Raw genomic sequence first — 20,255 nt, forward strand, 5'->3', positions numbered from 1 at the left:
CAAGGATTCTGAATTGGATAGCCATGTGGGGCCATTATTCAACCCAATCATGACCCATAGCAGATGGTCCCTTTTGTTCCCTTGTGTCATTGAGGCTGTCTCCCTCCCAGTTTCAGGTGAAAAGGATGTGGTATTTCTGATTGATGGCTCTGAGGGTGTCAGGAGCGGCTTCCCTCTGTTGAAAGAATTTGTCCAGAAAGTGGTGGAGAGCCTGGATGTGGGCCCTGACCGGGTTCGTGTGGCCGTGGTGCAGTACAGTGACCGGACCAGACCCGAGTTCTACTTGAATTCCTACATGGATCAGCAGAGTGTGGTCAGTGCTGTACGCAGGCTGAACCTACTGGGAGGGCCGACCCCCAACACTGGGGCTGCCCTGGACTTCGTCCTGAGGAATATCCTGATTAGCTCGGCTGGAAGCAGGATAGCAGAAGGTGTACCTCAGCTCCTGATTGTCCTCACGGCAGACAGGTCTGGGGATGACGTGAGGGGTCCCTCGGTTGTCCTGAAGAGGGGAGGGGCAGTGCCTATCGGCATCGGCATTGGGAATGCTGACATCACGGAGATGCAGACCATCTCCTTCGTCCCTGACTTTGCCGTGGCCATTCCTACCTTCCGGCAGCTGGGGACCATCCAGCCCGTGATCTCCAACAAAGTCATCCAGCTCAACCGAGAAGAACTAAGGAGGTTGCAGCCAGTTTTGCTCCCCCCAACGAGCCCGGGTAAGGAAGGCATTCCTTGGGTCATTATTCTTAGAAACCGCTGGGGCTACTTGTTTGGACTATGGGCTTTGAGGTGTCCTCTGTTGTTTTTTTTCTGCCATATTGGGTGAAAGCTGGCCTTTCATGAAGAATTAGGGGCCATATGCCTTTGCTCTCAGTGGCCAGAAGTGGGAGGGGGTTTGGGGACATGCTACAATTCACGTTTTGGGTCAACGCAAAGTTTTGAAGAGTGCCGACCCCTAAGTCTACGTAGAGGCTTCTGCATAATATCGGGAGGGATGGGGCCATCTCATTGATGACACCAGCTCAATATCAGTTCTGAGCTGTCCCTGACAGCCTTCTGTGATCAGGGAGGGGACATGACCACAGGGTCCCTCAAGCTGGGGCACAGTCTCTGAAATATTGGTATTCCCAGAACCGAAGTGTGATGGCTGTTCTTAAATGTGGCTGATGTTGAGAAGTAAATGTCTTAATTGGCAGGAGTGCACCTTGCTCTTATAGCTGCAGTCCATTCTATTTCATCTTTCCTATTCTGAGTTTGTAGGGCTGGTTATAATAAGCTAGAAATCAGTGTGAGCTTGGCCACTGAGAATGAAGAGGGATGAGATATATTCCCCCTCACAGCCCCCACCGAGGACCTGCCTGCACTGGGCACTTGTTAGAGAGGGTCTCGGTACTGAGGAGGCAGCAGTGACTTACCTTCTGCAGAGTGTCCTCTGAGTGGGGGGGAAAGGAAAGGCAGAGGGGAACAAAAGGAAGGGAAAAGTAGAAACAAGGGAGACAACAGTCAGATGCTGGATATGGTGTCCTTTGGGTGACTGAAGGAGGTGAGGACGACCGATATGGTGCAGTTGAGAAGGGCTTTTCTTTGCTGGTGTCCAGAACAGAGTACAGTATGCCTCACAGGCGTCTGTGGAATGTTCTAAAGGGTTTGTGGTGAAATAAATCTGGGAAACAGTGTCCCACTCGCCCCAGTTGATGTATATTGCATTTCTCCAATTCAGAAAGAGAATGCCTCATTTCCAAAATGTATGTGACTGCATGGTCCTTCTATATGGTTCACCCTGGGTACCAGGGTTCTCAAGAATGCACTTTGGGGGCGCCTGGGTGGCTCAGTGGGTTAAGCCGCTGCCTTTGGCTCAGGTCATGATCGCAGGGTCCTGGGATCGAGCCCCGCATCGGGCTCTCTGCTCAGCCGGGAGCCTGCTTCCTTCTTTCTCTTTCTGCCTGCCTCTCTGCCTGCTTGTGATCTCTCTCTGTCAAATAAATAAATAAAATCTTAAAAAAAAAAAGAATGCACTTTGGAAATCTTGTCATAGTGTACATGTGACTTCTTTACTTTAAATACGAGCATATATTTCTACAGCATATTTGCTCTCCCACTCTTCAAAATGACTATTTTCTACCTTTGCCTTCTTCCTATCCTCCTACCTCTACACTTTCCCCTCTTTCCAGCACTGCTGTCTATATGTCAGCCCCACCTGTTCCCAGGTGAGCTGTCCCTGCCTCCTGGGCATCTGCCCCTCTCATCTACTCAAGGGCACCATCCACCATTCTCTCTCCTGCCTCATTGCTTCTCCACCAAGGATGGGAAGGATGATTCCCTTCTGGATAAAGACTTCACTTTTTCTTCTTTCTTAAAGACTGTCTCTTGATGCCTAATTCCTCCTCCAGCAGTGTCTCAATCTCCTTTTAAAAGAGTTATCTAAATCTTTACAAATCCCCCCTGAACTCACCCTGATCTTTATTTTAACTAGAATAGTCAGAATGAAGATACCTTGCCTGTTGGGTGGTGATTCCATGACAAACCGGGAGGTGTTTCATTAACACTAAGAATTTGGTGCCTGCAAAGGTGAAGCCCCTGATAACATGTGATTCACAGGTGTTGGAAACAAGAAGGATGTGGTCTTTCTCATTGATGGGTCCCAAAGTGCTGGTCCTGAATTTCAGTACATCCGCACCCTCATCGAGAGACTGGTTGACTACCTGGACGTGGGCTTTGACACGACTCGGGTGGCAGTCATCCAGTTCAGCGAGGACCCCAGGGTGGAATTCCTGCTGAATGCCCATTCCAGTAAGGATGAAGTACAGAATGCAGTGAGGCGGCTGAGGCCCAAAGGTGGGAGGCAAATCAACATTGGGAGTGCCCTGGAGTACGTGTCAAGGAATATCTTCAAGAGGCCCCTGGGAAGCCGGATTGAAGAGGGTGTCCCTCAGTACCTGGTCCTCATTTCATCTGGGAAGTCTGATGACGAGGTAGACGATTCTGCAGCCGAGCTCAAGCAGTCTGGTGTGGCACCATTTACCGTTGCAAGGAATGCAGACCAGGAAGAGTTGGTGAAGATCTCCCTGAGTCCTGAATATGTGTTCTCAGTGAGCACATTCCGGGAACTGCCCAGCCTAGAGCAGAAACTGCTGACCCCCATCACAACCCTAACTTCAGAACAGATACAGAGGATCCTGGCTAGCACTCGCTATCCTTCTCCAGGTAAGATGGGCTATCTGTTGTTGTTCTCTGAGTATTTTTCTTTCGATATAAAAATATAACAAATTCAGAGGTTCATGGAACTCATGATAGTTAAAATAAAATAAAGGGACACCTGACATTGAACTAGTTATATCTATCGCTTGTTGAAAGGAGGGAAGATGCACATGGTGGGGAACCATGGAGCATCTCAGTAAGAGGGCATTAGAATGGACTTAGGATAGGATTTGAGTTTGTGGTAGGCAGTTTTGCGGAAGGCTGAAGGAAATGGCAATTTGGCCTGGATCAGCTATTGTCAAGCAGTGAAAGTAATTCTGTGATTAGGTATCTTTCTACATCCTATGGCTAAAGCTGTAATTGGTAAAGAAGCAGCAGTCATTCCTATTAGCCAGGATGGCAGGTGTTTGGTTATTTTTGTTTTCTTTTTGTCACTGTGTATGCATGTATGGTTCTGGTGTTGATGTCCTGTGAAATCTTTTGTATTCTACAGGAGAACCCAAGACCTGGATGTGTGTACTGGTCCAGCTTTTCTCTTTCTTAATATTAATGGCTCAATTCCATGACTTGCTCAGCTTTTGTTGTGCTGTGTTTCTATTATAAGTAGCCGAGGGATTCATGAGGCAAAGAGGCTAAATTTGTTGAGTGGCAATGTATGAGCAGCTCAATAAAATGACAACCAAGAAGGACCTAGATCTCTAACTAAGAGGAAAACATGGTTCATTTTTCCCAGGACTTGTTGATTAGTTTTGTAGTTAAAAATGGATTGATTCATATAAAGAAAATAGGGACAATAACAATGAAGACAAAAAAATTGTGTAAATGCTAGGCAGGAGGAAATCCCCTGAGTCAGTCCCATGGGGAGCTGTTGTGGCACACTGGGAGAGCATTGGCATTCTCCAGGTGTCCCTATGTGAGTGGTGGTCTTGGACAGAGAGGCCCTTTGATATCAGTTGTCTCTCTCTCCTTGTACACCAAAGATGTTGCTCGGGGTGATTTTGATCCCTTCTGTAGTTAACAGCTCATAATTCTGTAGAATCTGATAGTCCTGTTTCTAAATGCTGTTTACACTTTTTAAAAACGAGTTGTAACCCAGACTGCAAAGCCAAAATCAAAATAAAGTAAATGTAGAACGTTTTGGAGAACCTTGAATAATTCAAAAACCAGAAACTGTTTTGGTGGAAAAGGCCCAAATTTTAGTGATTAATTTTTAAAAAGCTCAAGATATAAGCACATGTACCTCAGCTTATAATTATAAAGGTAATTAATAATGTGCAATGGAAGGCAAAGTTCAGAAACGCAAGTGGAAACAAAACCAGAGAAACAACCAGTCGTGTACTGAATTTTCCTCTTCTTTTCTTTCTGCTCACAGCTACGGAGAGCGATGCTGCGGACATTGTCTTCCTAATTGATAGTTCTGACAGCATCAAGCCTGATGACGTTGCACATATTCGGGACTTTGTTATCAAGATCGTTCGCAGACTCAACATTGGCCCGAATAAAGTGAGGATCGGGGTTGTACAATTCAGCAATGAAGTCTTCCCAGAATTCTTCCTGAAGACCCATAAATCCCAGGCCGCTGTGCTCGATGCTGTACGTCGCCTGAGGTTCAAAGGGGGGTCCCCACTGAACACTGGCAAAGCTCTGGAATTTGTGGCAAGAAACCTCTTTGTTAAGTCTGCTGGGAGCCGGATAGAAGACGGGGTGCCCCAACACCTGGTTCTCTTTTTGGGTGGAAAATCCCAGGATGATATTTCCAGATTTTCACAGGTGATTAGCTCCTCAGGGATTGTGAGTTTAGGAGTAGGAGACCGAAATATCGACAGAACAGAGCTACAGACCATCACCAACGACCCTAGGCTGATCTTCACGGTGCGAGAGTTCAAAGAGCTCCCCAGCATAGAAGACAGGGTCATGCATGCCTTTGGACCCTCTGGGGTCACGCCTGCACCTCCAGGAGTGGACGTACCTTCTCCCTCACGGCCAGGTATGACCCGTGGGACCTGTAACTACAGAGCACGTCATCAGTTATCTTTTAATTGAAAAATATCATCAGCATTTATTTTAATAATTTTCATCTGTTAGGGTTGTTGCTGCACATAAAATTAGAAACTAAATACTGGACAAATGATTCAGTTGAAACTGTAGAAGGAAACATAGCCTAAGAAGCATGGTTAAGGATTCCTCCGTGAGGCTTCTCTGAGGTTACTCCCAGTGCCATGGAAAGGTTCTGCGAAGGAGCATTGAGGATTAGCCATAGATTCATTGGCTCTCAGAATAGGATGAAACCTTGGAGGTTAGCTAATCCATGCCCCTCTTTTACTCCAGTCTTGATAGCTTGATTTTAATTAGGAAATTACCCCCAGATGCCTTTGGGTTTCGGCAGGCTTCCATGAAGCTCTTAGCATGTGGGTAAGCAATTCTCCAAAGGTGAATGGGGTCTGCTTCCCATTTTCCAACCTGCTTCTCCCAGCCCTTTTTGGATCTGCCTCTAGCTCATCTCCCTCAACTCCTGTCAGACATCATTGTTTATTTTTGGCCAGAAGGAAAGAGGTTAGTGGCATTTACTAAAACATCTGAGTTTATGGACCGCTGAATCTGTGACGTGATACCATTTTGCATGGGATAATCAGGATCAGTTCTCAGTGTCCCTGAGTCCTTCTGTCTCCTATCTTTTCGTTCAGATGATTTATCATTTATCTTCTTGTTTTTAGCATCATGGTGGGTGTGAATTTAGGAACTATAGAGTCAAGGAATAAAGCAAAGGTGTTCACTGTGAATATGTTACGGGAATGTCTGATTCCAATTTCTTTGCACATTGTGTATTTGGTGTGGATATGGAAACTGGATTTCTCCTCATTTCCATTTCAATCCTTTTTAGAGAAAAAGAAAGCAGACATTGTGTTCCTGTTGGATGGCTCCATCAATTTCAGGAGGGACAGTTTCCAGGAAGTGCTCCGTTTTGTGTCTGAAATTGTGGACACTTTGTATGAGGGGGGTGACTCCATTCAAGTTGGGCTGGTCCAGTACAACTCTGACCCCACTGATGAGTTCTTCCTGAAGGACTTTTCCACCAAGGAGCAGATTATTGATGCCATCAACAAAGTGGTCTACAAAGGGGGGAGACACGCAAACACCAAGGTGGGCATTGAGCACCTGCGGGTGAATCACTTCGTGCCGGAGGCAGGCAGCCGCCTGGATCAGAGGGTCCCTCAGATCGCCTTTGTGATCACGGGTGGAAAGTCCGTGGAGGATGCCCAGGAGGCCAGCCTGGCACTCACCCAGAAAGGTGTCAAAGTGTTTGCTGTGGGGGTGAAGAACATCGACTCAGAGGAGGTTGGGAAAATAGCGTCAAACAGTGCTACCGGGTTCCGAGTGGGGAACGTCCAGGAGCTGTCTGAATTGAGCGAGCAAGTTCTGGAAACCCTGCATGACGCAATGCATGAAACCTTATGTCCGGGTGTGACTGATATTTCCAAAGGTAACGATCTGCTTTACGTGCACATTTTTATCCTGTCATGTGGATGTTTAGGACTTGTTATTTAGGTGTGTGGTGCTAGTCCATGGCTTCCTTGAGCCTTTGGCTGCTTCAGGCATTTTCCTATATCTGGGTGGGTTGGGTCCTGGAAACCACCTGTCCTTGTTATTGAGAAGGATATGTTATCTTTCAGGTAAGGGTGGAAGTCTGTATTTTGTTGTTCTCCCAAGATTTACTTTTTCCCTCTGTTCCTGGATCCCCCCAAATAATTCAGACTGATTGATCCTTGTTTCTGTTTATAGGTTTTATTAGATCAGCTATTTGAGATCAGAGTATTTGAATTCTCAAGTGCATTTAACTTAAAGCACAATCTGGGGATGCACATAAACACTGACTAGAGAGCAGGCCAAAATGGATTAACTTCCCAGAAAAGCAAACCTATTAAAATGGCCTACACTCTCAGTTCCCAAGAGTCAGCACCAGTGTTCCCCAAGAGAGAGGCAGACTGGATTGCTTCTCCAAGCTCATATGTAGAGGATCTGGTTTTGCCTTTGAGCATGACACCTGGTGCTGATCCTGGAGCTGTACCTGTATGTCCGACTCATCTCGGCCACCTGACTTAGATCTCCTTGTGTATTTCCCTTTTGCAGCCTGTAACCTGGATGTGATTTTGGGGTTTGATGGATCAAGGGATCAGAATGTATTTGTGACCCAGAAGGGCCTTGAGTCCAAGGTGGATGCCATCTTGAATAGAATCAGCCAGATGCAAAGAATCAGCTGCAGTGGCGGTCAGATGCCCAACGTGCGCGTGTCAGTGGTGGCCAACACGCCCTCCGGTCCAGTGGAAGCCTTTGATTTTGCCGAGTACCAGCCGGAGCTGTTTGAGAAGTTCCGGAACATGCGTGGGCAGCACCCCTATGTCCTCACTGCGGACACGTTGAAGGTCTATCAGAACAAGTTCAGACAGTCATCACCAGACAATGTAAAGGTGAGCACGGGCTCCCCTTCTTTCAGCTTCCTGTGCAGTTTCTGGACTTCTAGTGGTCAGGGGGAGCACCTCAATGTCCAGATGCCCCTTTCCCCAAAGTGTTCTTCATCTATAAACATTCTTCGTGTTTGATGTGGTTGACAGCACTGAACATGTTTTATTGCCAACTGATCATAATAGTCTAAAATGGTGTATCTTCCTCATTTCAGTAGTTTTACTTGTGCTCTAAAAAATAATTCCTGGAAATCAGTAATTAAGTGGGACTGAGTTGAAGTTATGAATAATTCATGTTTAATTGTAGTCCTACCCATCAAGGACATCATGCTTGCTCTGTTTCTCTCTCTTTCTTTCCATGGGATGTATAGATACATGCATATATATACCTATACAGATATAGTGTGAAAACACACACATGCGTGCACACACACACACACACACACACTCTCTCTCTCTCTCTCTGCTAGTCTGCTCAGATGCCATAGCAGATTACCACAGACTGGATTGCTGAAACAACAGAAATTTATTCTCACAGTCCCAGAGATGCTGCAAGTCTGAGATCAGAGTGTCTGCTGGGTTGGTCCTCAGAAGCTTCTGTCCTTGGTCTCCAGAAGCCCACCTTCTCCTTCTGTCTCTGTATGGTCTTCCCTCTGTGTGTCTGTGTCCCAATCTCCTCTTCTTAGAAGGAGACAAGCCCATGGATGAAAGCCCACCCCAATGACCTCACTGAATTTAATAACCCCTTAACAGCCTAGTTACCAAATACAGTCATATTCTGGAGTACCGAAGGTTAAGTCTTCAACATATGATATTTGGAAGGGCCTAGATCAACCCATAACAAACATAAATACACACACACACACACACACACACACACAATTTCTAGAAACTATATCACATAAATAGGAAAATGAGATAAACTCTTTACTTTTATTGTGTGTGTGTGTGTGTGTGTGTGTTTAGTAAATCAAACATCACAATTGCCTTATTTATTTTATCCCTCATTTAGTGAAGAGTATTAAAGAGCTATGCACGAGAGATGATGGCTTCTAAACGTTGGCCCCAGTGTCCTCAACTGTAAGGTGGAGGCTTTGAATGGTCCAATCTCCCCTCTGAGAGTCTGTACTCTTTCCTTCTAATTGTGGCTGGGGTTTGACCTGTTCTTTATTTGTAGGTGGTCATTCATTTTACGGATGGAGTGGATGGAAGTCTGGCTGATTTACAAAAGGCATCTGAGGAACTCCGACAAGAAGGTGTGTTGTGAGCTTTCTAACCATGAGAAGTTGGCCGGGGTGAGAGGCAGGAGTCCTCTGCGGCACCCCTGGGGCTCCTCCCCACAGCCTGACCCTCTATCAGCTGCCTGGGGCTGTCAGGGATCCCGCCCTTAGCATAGAAGGCTAGAATGTATGAACATGTTCTGTGATGTCACCTCCGGCATTTCTCCTGATCAGCTCAGTTATAGAGCTGAAACAATTGCCTGAGAGGTGTCTGAAGTTTCCGGATGTGAATTCTTCAGAGTAGCTAACTAGTTTGATGCCATACAGTTCAGGTAAAGGCCAAATTTTACACTGAATTTTCTTTAAAAATAGGAAGTCAGAAAACAAAGAGGCAACCCATGGAGTGGGAGAAGATATTTGCAAATGATAGTATAGACAAAAGGTTGATATCCAGGATCTATAAAAAACTCCTCAAACTCAACACACACAAAACAGATAATCATATCAAAAAATGGGCAGAAGATATGAACAGACACTTCTCCAATGAAGACATACAAATGGCTATCAGACACATGAAAGAATGTTCATCATCACTAGCCATCAAGGAGATTCAAATTAAAAGCACATTGAGATATCACCTTACACCGGTTAGAATGGCCAAAATTAGCAAGACAGGAAACAACATGTGTTGGAGGGAATGTGGAGAAAGGGGAACCTTCTTACACTGTTGGTGGGAATGCAAGTTGGTGCAGCCTCTTTGGAGAACAGTCCAAAAGAGCTTCCTTATGACCCTGCCATTGCACTCCTGGGTATTTACCCCAAAGATATAGATGTAATGAAAAGAAGGGCCATCTGTACCCCAATGTTTATAGCAGCAATGGCCACGGTCGCCAAACTGTGGAAAGAACCAAGATGCCCTTCAACGGACGAATGGATAAGGAAAATGTGGTCCATATACACTATGGAGTATTATGCCTCCATCAGAAAGGATGAATACCAACTTTTGTAGCAACATGGAAGGACTGGAAGAGATGATGCTGAGTGAAATAAGTCAAGCAGAGAGAGTCAATTATCATATGGTTTCACTTATTTGTGGAGCATAACAGATAGCATGGAGGACATGGGGAGATAGAGAGGAGAAGGGAGTTGGGGGAAATTGGAAGGGGAGGTGAATCATGAGAGACTATGGACTCTGAAAAACAATCTGAGGTGTTTGAAGTGGCGGAGGGGTGGGAGGTTGGGGGAACCAGGTGGTGGGTATTATAGAGGGCACAGATTGCATGGAGCACTGGGTGTGGTGCAAAAATAATGAATACTGTTATGCTGAAAATAAATAAAAGAAAAAACATAGAAAGTCAGGAGGGCGGAGAGGTTGTGGCTCGGAATGCTGGCTGAGCTGCCCTGAATGTCTCTCCTTGCAGGGGTCCATGCTCTGATCCTGGTGGGCCTTGAACGTGTAGCTAACTTGGAGCAGCTGATGCAGCTGGAGTTCGGGCGAGGCTTTCTGTACAGCCGGCCACTGAGGCTCAACTTGCTGGACCTTGATTATGAGCTGGCAGAGCAGCTTGTGAGTTTCTATGCCTCTCCCCACAAACAGGTCTAGATACCAAATTCTTTGTCATCTTCAGATAACGAAGGCTTTTATTTTATTTTTTTCTTTTGCCCAATGAATGGCAGAGGAGCCATTTGGGTAGGTAATTCAATAATTCAATTCATTTAATTCATGTGGGAGGGACCTGCCTTGTTGCCACCTTCAGCGCAAGTCCTGAAACTGAGGTATCCAAGAGCTGGGAGGACAGCCCATGGGATGGTGGGTCTCTAGGCATGCTGCTGCTGGTGTCACCTGGCCATTTCCTCTGCTCCTCCTCATGAGCATCTTGCTCTTCATAAGCTTGCCTGAACCTTATGAAGGTGAAACATCAGAGTGATTGTCCCCAAATAAGGAAGAGTGAAAGCTTGCACGTGAAAACAAGGCTATGCAGGAAAAGAAAGACCATTTCTGGGCAGAGGTGCCTCTCCGTTGCTTTCTCTCCTAGTTTCTTCTGAAGGAGATGAAGGTGCCCCCCATGAGGCTTCCCAGTGCATGGGTTCAGCCTCTCTCAGCTGGAAGAGGTAGCTCCCGGGTTGGGAGTGGGGCAGACCTTTGGGGGATGTGGTGCTGAGTGGTTAATTTAGGGATTGTTTGCTGCTGGCAAGAATGGGTCGTGGGACAAACTGACTGTCCCTTCTTCCCAGAGCTGGCTTTAGGATTTTATTTTGTTATTGGATGGAAGGAGTTGTGTTAGCTGGTGTATCTGGGACATGGAAGAACGTGAAATCTCTGAGAAGCCCAGGGCAAGAAAAGTGTTTGACTGCTATGAGTTGAAAAGTCGGAAATGTTTCTTGGGCCTGCGCTTTCCTGCAAGGTCAGGGGCTAGGATAGGAAGGGAACGTTGAGGGTGTCTGCTGAGGGTGGCCCCACTGGTGACCCAGAGTGGTGGTCCTGGTGGATAAGTCGCAGGTCACTGGGGTCTGCCCTCACATGGGGGCTGTTCCCAAGGCTTCCTCTGGGTGGACAGCATAATCTGTGCTCTAACCCTGGTTGTGAGGAAGTGGGTATGAATCTCTATCCTGGAGATACTTCTGTCTGTGCCATATGCAATTTGTGTCTTACGCCTTGCTCTTTGCATTTGAGAATACGTGAGTTAGGTTTAACATTTGAAATTGGAAGCTGCATGTTGGAAACTTCTAGAAATAAGACCCAGTCTGAGGTGACACCGTGAATGAGATCACTTTGACCTTGGTTGCTCTTCATGCTCCCATTTGTGACTTCCCACTGCCCTCCTGATGCTAAGCCAGTCTCGGAGGGAAGGCGCCAGCCACACGGGCAGAACTTCATCTCTCACTAAGAAAGCCACTCACGAAGATTTTGACTTTCACAGCATATTTATGCTCTTTGTTCTTTTTTTCCTAGGCATTGTTGAGACTTGAACTTTCTTTTCCTTTTGGTAGGACAACATTGCCGAGAAAGTGTGCTGTGGAGTTCCCTGCAAATGCTCCGGACAAAGGGGAGACCGCGGGCCCATTGGCAGCATCGGGCCAAAGGTAAAGCGACTTTGTCCTCCTGTACACCTGGGGCTGGAACTCAGTGGAGTCCCAAGGGTGCAGCAGGAGGGCCAAGGGGCACTGGATGCCCACAGCCTTCTCTCTTTTCTCGGGGTGAGGGCATCTGCTGTTTTCTACATTGTTCTTCATTTTACAAAATACTGTTAAAATTGGTGGGCATCCCTGACTGGTGGGCGTCCTGGACAGCCTCCCTGTGGATGATCAGCAGGATTCTGAGCAAATGTGTCTAAGTTACAGGAAACAACCAGAATTTCTTGGTAGATCAGCCTGAAAGATCCTGATTAATTACACTGGAATAATGAGTGGAAGCCCAAGTTCAAGGGGACAGCTAAAGCCATGCTAATTGGTGCCACTGCTCTATTGAACGAAGGGGGTCATGGAGACATTTGAAGGTGGAACAAAGAGAACTATGGGCTTTAACTGAGGAACGGATTTTCTCTGTTCTAGGGTATTCCCGGAGAAGATGGCTATCGAGGTTATCCTGGTGATGAGGGCGGCCCCGTAAGTACAAAATAATTGGTTCTTGAAGTTTTTATTTCCTCCTTGCTTCCCACATGGTGGGGTTGGGTTCTGAGTTTCATAAGCTCTATTTCCAGTGACTTTCCTACTGGGAAAACAGTTTCTGATGTCCTCAAGAGCTGTCCTCAGATCTCTACACCGTGGAGCACAGTGTGATGACCTGGACATGCACGGTGTGGGCACGAGTTACAGGTGTCCTGGTCCTGTTTCAGAGGGACACAGTTGACGGCCTCTGAGACTGGGGACCACCCAACCCCCACTGGGCGTTCAGGAGGCAGTGCCTGGGACTGAGGAGGTCTGAGAGGCTTTGAGACCCTAGAAGGAAGGCCAACCCTGAGATGGGGATAAAGGATCCGGTGGGGAGCATGTGAAATCCCAGGGTCCCAGCTGGAAGTGCTAGGTGCAGGCTTGATCCCAGCACCCTTCGGAATGCTTGGAATAAGGGATGGTACAGAGGAGTCCTCAGGCCAAGGATTCTTCCAGCACCCAGTACCCAGAGCCCTGCCCACCCTTGGTCCTCCTGGGAGGTACCCTCTGAGCTGAAGACCCTCCCAGGTCCCGCTCCCTCCAGGGGCAGGAACTACCCAAGGGGATGTTGGAGGCTTCACTGGGGTCGAGCAGCATCCCTGCCCAGTGAAATCCATCTTCTAGGACACACCTTTCCTGGCAGAGTGAACTCAGTGGAGGTTTGTGACAAGGTGCTCCAACCTATAATTGCCTTTGTCTGTCCTGGTAGGGTGAGCGTGGTCCTCCTGGTGTGAACGGCACACAAGGTTTCCAGGGATGCCCCGGGCAAAGAGGAGTAAAGGTACAGTGTGCTGATCCTTGAGTGTGTGTGTGTGTGTGGGGGGAGTGACCACAGACAGCCCCAGGGCCCCGACAGGCAGAGGGTACTCAACAGCATGTGTGGAAGTGAGACAGTTTCCCCAAATGCCTCCTTGGGGAGGAAGACCCCCAGGGGTTTCAGTGGCCTCTCATTGGAGGGCAGGTCCAAAGTCTCGTGGGCTCAGCAGCCCTGGCTGCTGTGGGAAGGGGGCCTGAGGATGGTGGAATAGTTTCCCACAGGCATGTCAAGAGGCAGTCACGAGGACAGAGAACGCATGGGCCAGTGTGGAGGGAGGGCCAGTGGCCAGTGTCTCTACCCCAGACCCAGAGAGAAGCCAGGGAAGTGTTGGGGCGGGGTGGACAGCACATGCTGGAAGGTTCCTTATGTGAAATGCTTGGATGCTCTTTCTCCTCTGTTGGCTGAAGTCTGAAAGCAGCTGCTGGAGGGAAGGGGCCACAGGGCCGCAGAGTCACCAAAAGGCCTTGGAGCCTAGTCCCCTCCTGCCCAGGGACCCAAGTTCCTAGCAAACTAGCCTTAGGATCCCCCATGTGATGGAGAGTGGTGGGGGGGAGACAGATGAGTCCACAGCACTGAATTTTGGGTTTGGGGTGTTCAGGTGGGGTGGGGCCCCCAGTCTGTTCTAGCCTCTTCTCTTTGGCCTCCAGGAAGGAGCTAATGTTTCCCCTTTCCCCTACCTTCCAGGGTTCTCGTGGATTCCCAGGAGAGAAGGTACCTACGCTTGTTTTTGTTTTTTAAATTTATAGCTGTCCTAGTATTTGTCATTTTTCCTTTGCCAGATGGCTTTCTATACTCACTCTGTGTCTTTCCCCTTCGTAGGGTGAATTAGGAGAAATCGGGCTAGATGGTCTCGACGGTGAAGACGTAAGCGATTTCACACTCAGTCCACACCGCGTCCGGTCCTAAACATCCCGGCCCCTCATATCTCGGTCCTGGAAATTGTGCTGGGAGTGACATTTCTCATTATCTTTGACAGGGAGACAAAGGATTGCCTGGTTCTTCTGGAGAGAAAGGGAATCCCGGTAGAAGGGTCAGTATGTTTCCATAGTGTTGCCATTAAAGAAAAACTAAAACATTTTACTTAAGGAATCTATCTATCTATCTATGGCGAGAGAGAGGGAGAGAGAGAGGGAGAGAGACTGCTTCCTCCAGGCAGTCTTCCCTGATGTTCTTGAGGGGGTCATCCTTGGTATCTCCTCTGCCCTCTGTCAGCTGTGACAGATACATCAGATTTTTTTGTTTGTTTGTCTGAAGATTATGTCTCATAGTGCAGGGATCAAGTAAGTTCTGTTTAAAAAACTCCCTAGTGTCTGGTACAGAATAGGTCCCATTAATATTTGGATTACCTGAACAGATTGGAAATACTTGGAGTCATTTTACCTTCATGTAAATGAGCAAATGGGAAATGTTGTTTTGTTGAAGATTTATGAACTGAAGAACATGAGTTTAAGGGTGAGATACAAATTAGAAATCTGATTTTTGTCTCTACTTGTGCTTTTTATTTAGGGTGACAAAGGACCTAAAGGGGAAAAAGGAGAGAGAGGGGACATTGGAATTCGAGGTGACCCGGTAAGGGAACTTCCTCATCCACAGGTTGAGACCCATGTCTGGAGAAGAGGGTCATGGGGAAGGGGTTGAAAGGAAGAATTTAAAACCAGGATTTTGAAATTGTCTTCAGATATGTTGACAACATATGTGGTTTTTCCTTTTCCTACAATTTTGGAGATATGTTTGCTTTCTACCTGCAAAGGTAAGTGTTTGCAAGGCTTAACATAAAAAAGGAAGACCTCAGAAGTTTCTCAAAAGCTGGCCTCGGGCAGTTTAATCTAGCAGGATTGGGTGGTTAGAAAGGTATTAAGGGTGGCAAAAATGTCAGACCCTGAGCCACCACCCCTTGGCCATGTCCCACAGAGCCCACCCATCCCACCAGGACAGCCTGACAACAGGGTCACCAACCACTCTTGGCTTCAGACAGTGGGCAGTCCTTCCTCATTGGGGAGGGCAGGGGCCCGGAGTCACTATTGCCTCGTTCTGGCCCGAAGGATGGGTGGCTGGCCTGGCATGGGTTTCATAGAGCCACAGAACCAGAAAAACTGCAAACCCTTTTATTCCTTCTCTTTCCCTAAACTGAAATCAAGCATCCTTTTCTTGCCTATGCGGCTCATGTCCCTGACCCGTGTTGTTGACAGGGTGACTCAGGACGGGACAGTCAGCAGAGAGGACCCAAAGGAGAAACTGGAGACATTGGTCCCATGGTATGGCGCTCTACATTCCCAGACCCCTTTTGCTGAGGACTTCCCCCAGCTACAGCGGCCATGAAAGTGGTCTCCAGGGCTGTGGGGCATACGAGGTTGGGAGCAGACCTGGGTGCGGGTGAAAGACATCTCCCCAATAGGGAGCCGAAGCAACTGCCATCAAGAGGGGTTTCCTTTCTGCAGAATTTGTGCCCCTTAGATATTCATGGAAGGGGTTTGTCAAGCCAGAGGCTTGTGGAGATGGTCATGACCCCTGTCTAAGGGGTTCCACCAGGCATCACCCCCTGGGTGTGTGCCCCTTTTCCAGTGGTGTCTGGTGCAATACGCCAGAGCTGGATGAGAATCTTATGCCAAATTTTTTTCCCCACTTCAGGGTCTCCCAGGGAGAGACGGGGTATCTGGAAGGCCTGGAGAAACCGGGAAGGACGTGAGTGCCTCTTGGGCCTTGGGGGACTCTGTAGGGGGATTTAGCAAGTGCCCCCAGAGTTGCCAAGATGATCTGGGGCAGAGCTACTCAGCAACTTTATATTTAGGGACTTTAAGAGGATTTCTGGAACTGTTGTCACCCAAAGCTTGCTGCTTATAGAAATTTTTCATTCTTACCATTTGCTCTGTGCTCTTTCTCTTCCCCCACCTCCTGGTTCGGCCTCCTTCCCATGAGAAAAACCACATCCAACAGATGCTTTTAGAAGGAGTATCTTTGCTGCTTTCAAATATTTGGCTAGGTTTTACCCTGTTAAATATTTTTAAAATCCAAACAGAAGCCCGAGTACAGGGGAGTGAGGGGTAGCAAGGCTGACGGGTTGTATACAGGCTGGTTGAATGATAGTTTGTTTGCTTGTGAGGATGGAATTCAAGAGATACACCTGGGTTCTGTTTGTTCGTGAATGGTGTCTTGCAGCTGCCTTTTCAAGACATTTCACAAACGTCTGTTGTAAGACAACTGGTGGTGTGCCAGCTCTTTGAGTCTTGTTGAAGAGTTGATAAAGCGGAAGCTGGGTATACAATCTTCATGTGGCTTCCTGGGAACCCAGAGCTTGGGGTTCTGGAAGGGGGAGAGAGTCCCTGCACAGGGAGGGTGGTCTGGAAGTTAGTAAGTCTTCAGGTGCTCACTGGCTGGTGCAGACAGCCATGGGAGGCTCAGCAAGAACGTCGCCTCCACCAGCCACGCCCTGGGGGGACGATGGCGGGGGGGCCCTCAGAGATGTGACCTGCGCTGAGGGTTTTTGGAAGGAATGACTTTCACCCGTGATCAGATGATAGGCTTTGGGCATTCTGAGGAGCTGAGTAATGACACAGGAGTTGAAGACACACTCGATGGTCATGACAGGCTCTCAGCTCCATGGGTGAGCAGAGCCAAGGCTTGTTTTCATGAAGGACTTAAGATAGAGGCATGCATATGATTTGTTTGATTTCTAGGTGCAAGGTAGAAACTTGGTTTTGAATTTGATGTGGTCGAGGGCTCTTGTCGCCTCCGTTCCCTTGAGGCTGGGTGAGGCCTGGCTTCTGGCCTCCTCCTTCTATTCTGTTATGACCTCACTGTGCCAGGTTCATGCCGAGGTGAAATGGTCCCTCTCTGGGCCACCTTGCCCCTCACACCACCACTCAGGCGTCTGGAGGCTGCCTCTGGCATGCGTTGTGCATCATTAAGCACTGGTGGCCTCTGGCCTTGTTCCAGGATGTCCCTTTTTGGGAGAGGCCAGCCAGATTGTTACTTTGAAGGAGTGACCTGGCCTCTTTCCTCTTCTACTGCTCCGTGTGTCGCCCGTGGAAGAAGGCCAAAGTCTTCCATTAAAGGAGCTGCCACCACAGTGACTAATGGCAGAACAATCACCCCAGAAAATCTCTGGGCTGGTCCACTGGGAGTGGAGAATGTGAGCTGGTGTGTTACAGAATCCAGAATACCAGCCCTTAACCTCACAGAGATACACCCAGGACCTTCATGCATTCCCATCCTAAACCTTTGCATGAGAGAGGAAGCATCACAAAGTCGGGGTTAAAGGATTATTTAGCACAGCAGGCCCACATGTATGTGAACTAAGGGTCACTCCTGGAACATCGAGAACAATGTTGCCAAGTCACGAGCCCAGACTAAATACAGTCGGGCTTTTAGGTTCCACATACATGCACTCCCGATGCTTTCCTTAACGGAGTGTGTGTTATATTTGGCCAGGAGCATTTGGAGAGTTTGGGACTCCCTGACATTAGAATGAACATATTTCATTACGTCTCCCCACTGTTAGGAAAATGATCGTAAAACGGATAGGTTGACATTACCATTTCACATCCTTGTTTGAAGCTGGCTGGGATCGTGCAGTCAGAACGAGTCATTATTTTGCTTGGCAGGTCTGAAGTTAACTGTGAAAACTTTCATTTGGTTGGTTAACAGGGCTGCATGGAAGCAAGAGTGGAGAGTGGAGATGAGGGCTGGAGGGGGGGCGTCTCTTGTGCTTTGCCCTGGGCTGGCTAGTTTTGGCATTTGGTGCTTGGGGGCTCCCATCACAGAGAGCCCCAGGCTCCATCCCCAGACTCCCTTTCAGTTTCTGTGACTTCTCCACAGGGTGGCTTTGGCCGAAGGGGACCCGCGGGAGCTAAGGTAGGTCTCTCACTTGGCGCCTCTTTTCTGTCCTCATGTTGGGACTCACCGTGTGCTTTCAAAGGGCAGGGAGGCAATCCAGCCAGGGGGCCAAAAACATTGTCCCTTGGCCACCAAGGCACAGAGCTCAGGTAGCTGCCCCCACTTTCTCCACCAACTCCTTAAGTTGAGCCTCTTCTAAATGGCCCATGAAACTGAGTGGCCGTGGGGACGAGGGGCAGAGATAGAGGCGAGAGACGGAGGACACTGTGTCCGGGAATCCCTCAGCCTTAATGTGCCTGCTTGTCTGGGCTTTGGCCAGTTTTAGCATCTTACTGTGTCTGTCTATTCACCTGTGCCAGGCAGGACTCCTCATTTCACAAAGCCGTCCTGAGTAGACGTTGAAAACAGTGGGAAACCATCATAAGAGTGCAGAGTGACACGGGCTGCAAGGTGTCGTGTCTCATTCTGGAGGCACGGTGCCAGTGGCCCCTGCCCCCCGCGTGGGGCTGTTCGCCTGTCCCCCTATCCAGATGTGATGGTGGAGCACACAGCTGACATTGGCATAAACCACCCTGACCTCTCCCCTCCATCTTCCTTTGTTTCCAAGGGCAACAAGGGCGGCCCCGGCCAGCCAGGCTCGGTGGGAGAGCAGGGGACCCGAGGCGCACAGGTCAGTACCCCCGTCGAGGCCATGTGCCTGTGATGCTTTCCCAGATGTCTGGTATTTGTTTTTATATTTAAATGAGGTGACAGTCAGTTTAACAAAATTGAATGCAAATTAATCTTTGTAAAGTGAACAATCGGTGGTGGGTAGTCCATTCACAGTGTTGTACAAGCATCAGCTCTATATAGTTTGCAAACATGTTCACTGTCCCCAGAGGAGTCCCCTCCCTGTCAAGCAGTCACTCGCATCTCCCCTCCCCCAGCTGCTGGAAACCTCTCATTTCCCTTCTGTCTCTGTGGATTTCTCTCTCCTGGAAATTTCGTGGGAATGGAATCACATTCTCTGTGGCCTCTCTGGCTTCCTTCCCTGGGCATCATATTTTTGATGTCCGTCCATGTAGTAGCAGGTGTCTCTGCTCCCTTCCTCCTCATGGCTGAGTCATATTCTGCGGTGTGGACAGACCACAACTGGTTTATGCAGGTGTCAGCTGGTGGACACCTGGGCTCTTTCTACCTTTTGGAAATTGTGAATAGTGCTGCTATGCACATCTGCGTATAAGCTTTTGTTTGAACTCCTGTTCCTTAGCATTTTTAAAAAGATGTAATTTACTTCTTTTAAAGGGAAGGGGGAGGGCGGGGAGAATTGGGGGAAGAGGGAGAAGGAGAGAAGCTCAAGCAGACTCTGCAGTGAGTGTGGAGCCTGACATGGGGCTTGATCTCGCAACCCTGAGATCATGACCCAAGCTGAAATCAAGAGTCCGATGCTTGACTGAGCCACCTGGGCACCCCTTGCATTTGTATTTTAAACTCACTTCCCCATTTGTGTCCTGGGTTAGGATTGCTGTTCGCCGAGACTGAAGAGTGGTTGCTAGCAGGGTTTTGGGCCGGCAGAAGCAAGGCTCTGGCCTCTGGGTCCTGAGCTTCCTCATGGAACACCGCCTCCGTGCAGCACTTACGTTGGCCTTTTACTTTTCAGGGTCCACCTGGTCCCACAGGTCCTCCAGGCCTGATCGGTGAACAGGGCATTTCTGGGCCTCGGGTAAGTCGGCTGGATCCCAGCCCTGTCTTGAGCTAAGCAGAGCACAGGGATGCGCAGGCTGAGGTCCCCGGGACCTTCCTTTGCCTCCTCCCCGGCCACCCAGACCCTGGGTCACCCTCAGTCTTCACAGTGACCGGCCAGTTTCCCCGAGGGAAGAAGAGACCCTTTTCCTTGTTGCTCCAGGGTCTTCTAAATCCCAGTACCGCCGCTTCCAAACCTGGACCAGCTGGGTGGTAAGCGGAGGGAGGCTGTCCCGCATCTCCCAAGTCTGAGGATAGAACATAAGGTCTAACTAGATCTGTCCAAATTCTCAGCACATGCCAAAATGTGTCAGAGGTGGCCCCTAGAGATTGCCTTGTGGTTCGGTATTT

The 20,255-nt window shown here is 48.5% G+C and overlaps 1 protein-coding gene across 7 annotated transcripts in view; it reads left to right on the forward strand.

Moving 5' to 3' along the window:
• COL6A3 (collagen type VI alpha 3 chain) overlaps nt 1-20,255 on the forward strand; it is an 81,606-nt gene that overhangs the window by 31,216 nt on the left and 30,135 nt on the right. For all 7 annotated transcript variants that reach the window (XM_045066871.1, XM_004743674.3, XM_004743675.3 and 4 more), the window contains 19 exons: nt 111-719; nt 2,602-3,207; nt 4,574-5,188; nt 6,083-6,682; nt 7,330-7,667; nt 8,839-8,917; nt 10,303-10,448; nt 11,873-11,965; nt 12,434-12,487; nt 13,242-13,313; nt 14,034-14,060; nt 14,169-14,213; nt 14,326-14,379; nt 14,856-14,918; nt 15,539-15,604; nt 15,978-16,031; nt 18,165-18,200; nt 18,790-18,852; nt 19,822-19,884. In XM_045066871.1, coding sequence (XP_044922806.1) covers nt 111-719; nt 2,602-3,207; nt 4,574-5,188; nt 6,083-6,682; nt 7,330-7,667; nt 8,839-8,917; nt 10,303-10,448; nt 11,873-11,965; nt 12,434-12,487; nt 13,242-13,313; nt 14,034-14,060; nt 14,169-14,213; nt 14,326-14,379; nt 14,856-14,918; nt 15,539-15,604; nt 15,978-16,031; nt 18,165-18,200; nt 18,790-18,852; nt 19,822-19,884 — 3,683 coding nt within the window. The remainder of the gene's footprint in view (nt 1-110; nt 720-2,601; nt 3,208-4,573; nt 5,189-6,082; nt 6,683-7,329; nt 7,668-8,838; nt 8,918-10,302; nt 10,449-11,872; nt 11,966-12,433; nt 12,488-13,241; nt 13,314-14,033; nt 14,061-14,168; nt 14,214-14,325; nt 14,380-14,855; nt 14,919-15,538; nt 15,605-15,977; nt 16,032-18,164; nt 18,201-18,789; nt 18,853-19,821; nt 19,885-20,255) is intronic.

Source organism: Mustela putorius, unplaced genomic scaffold, assembly GCF_011764305.1.
Source record: "Mustela putorius furo isolate JIRA1106 unplaced genomic scaffold, ASM1176430v1.1 tig00003869_pilon_pilon_pilon, whole genome shotgun sequence".
Classification (NCBI taxonomy): Eukaryota; Metazoa; Chordata; class Mammalia; order Carnivora; family Mustelidae; genus Mustela; species Mustela putorius.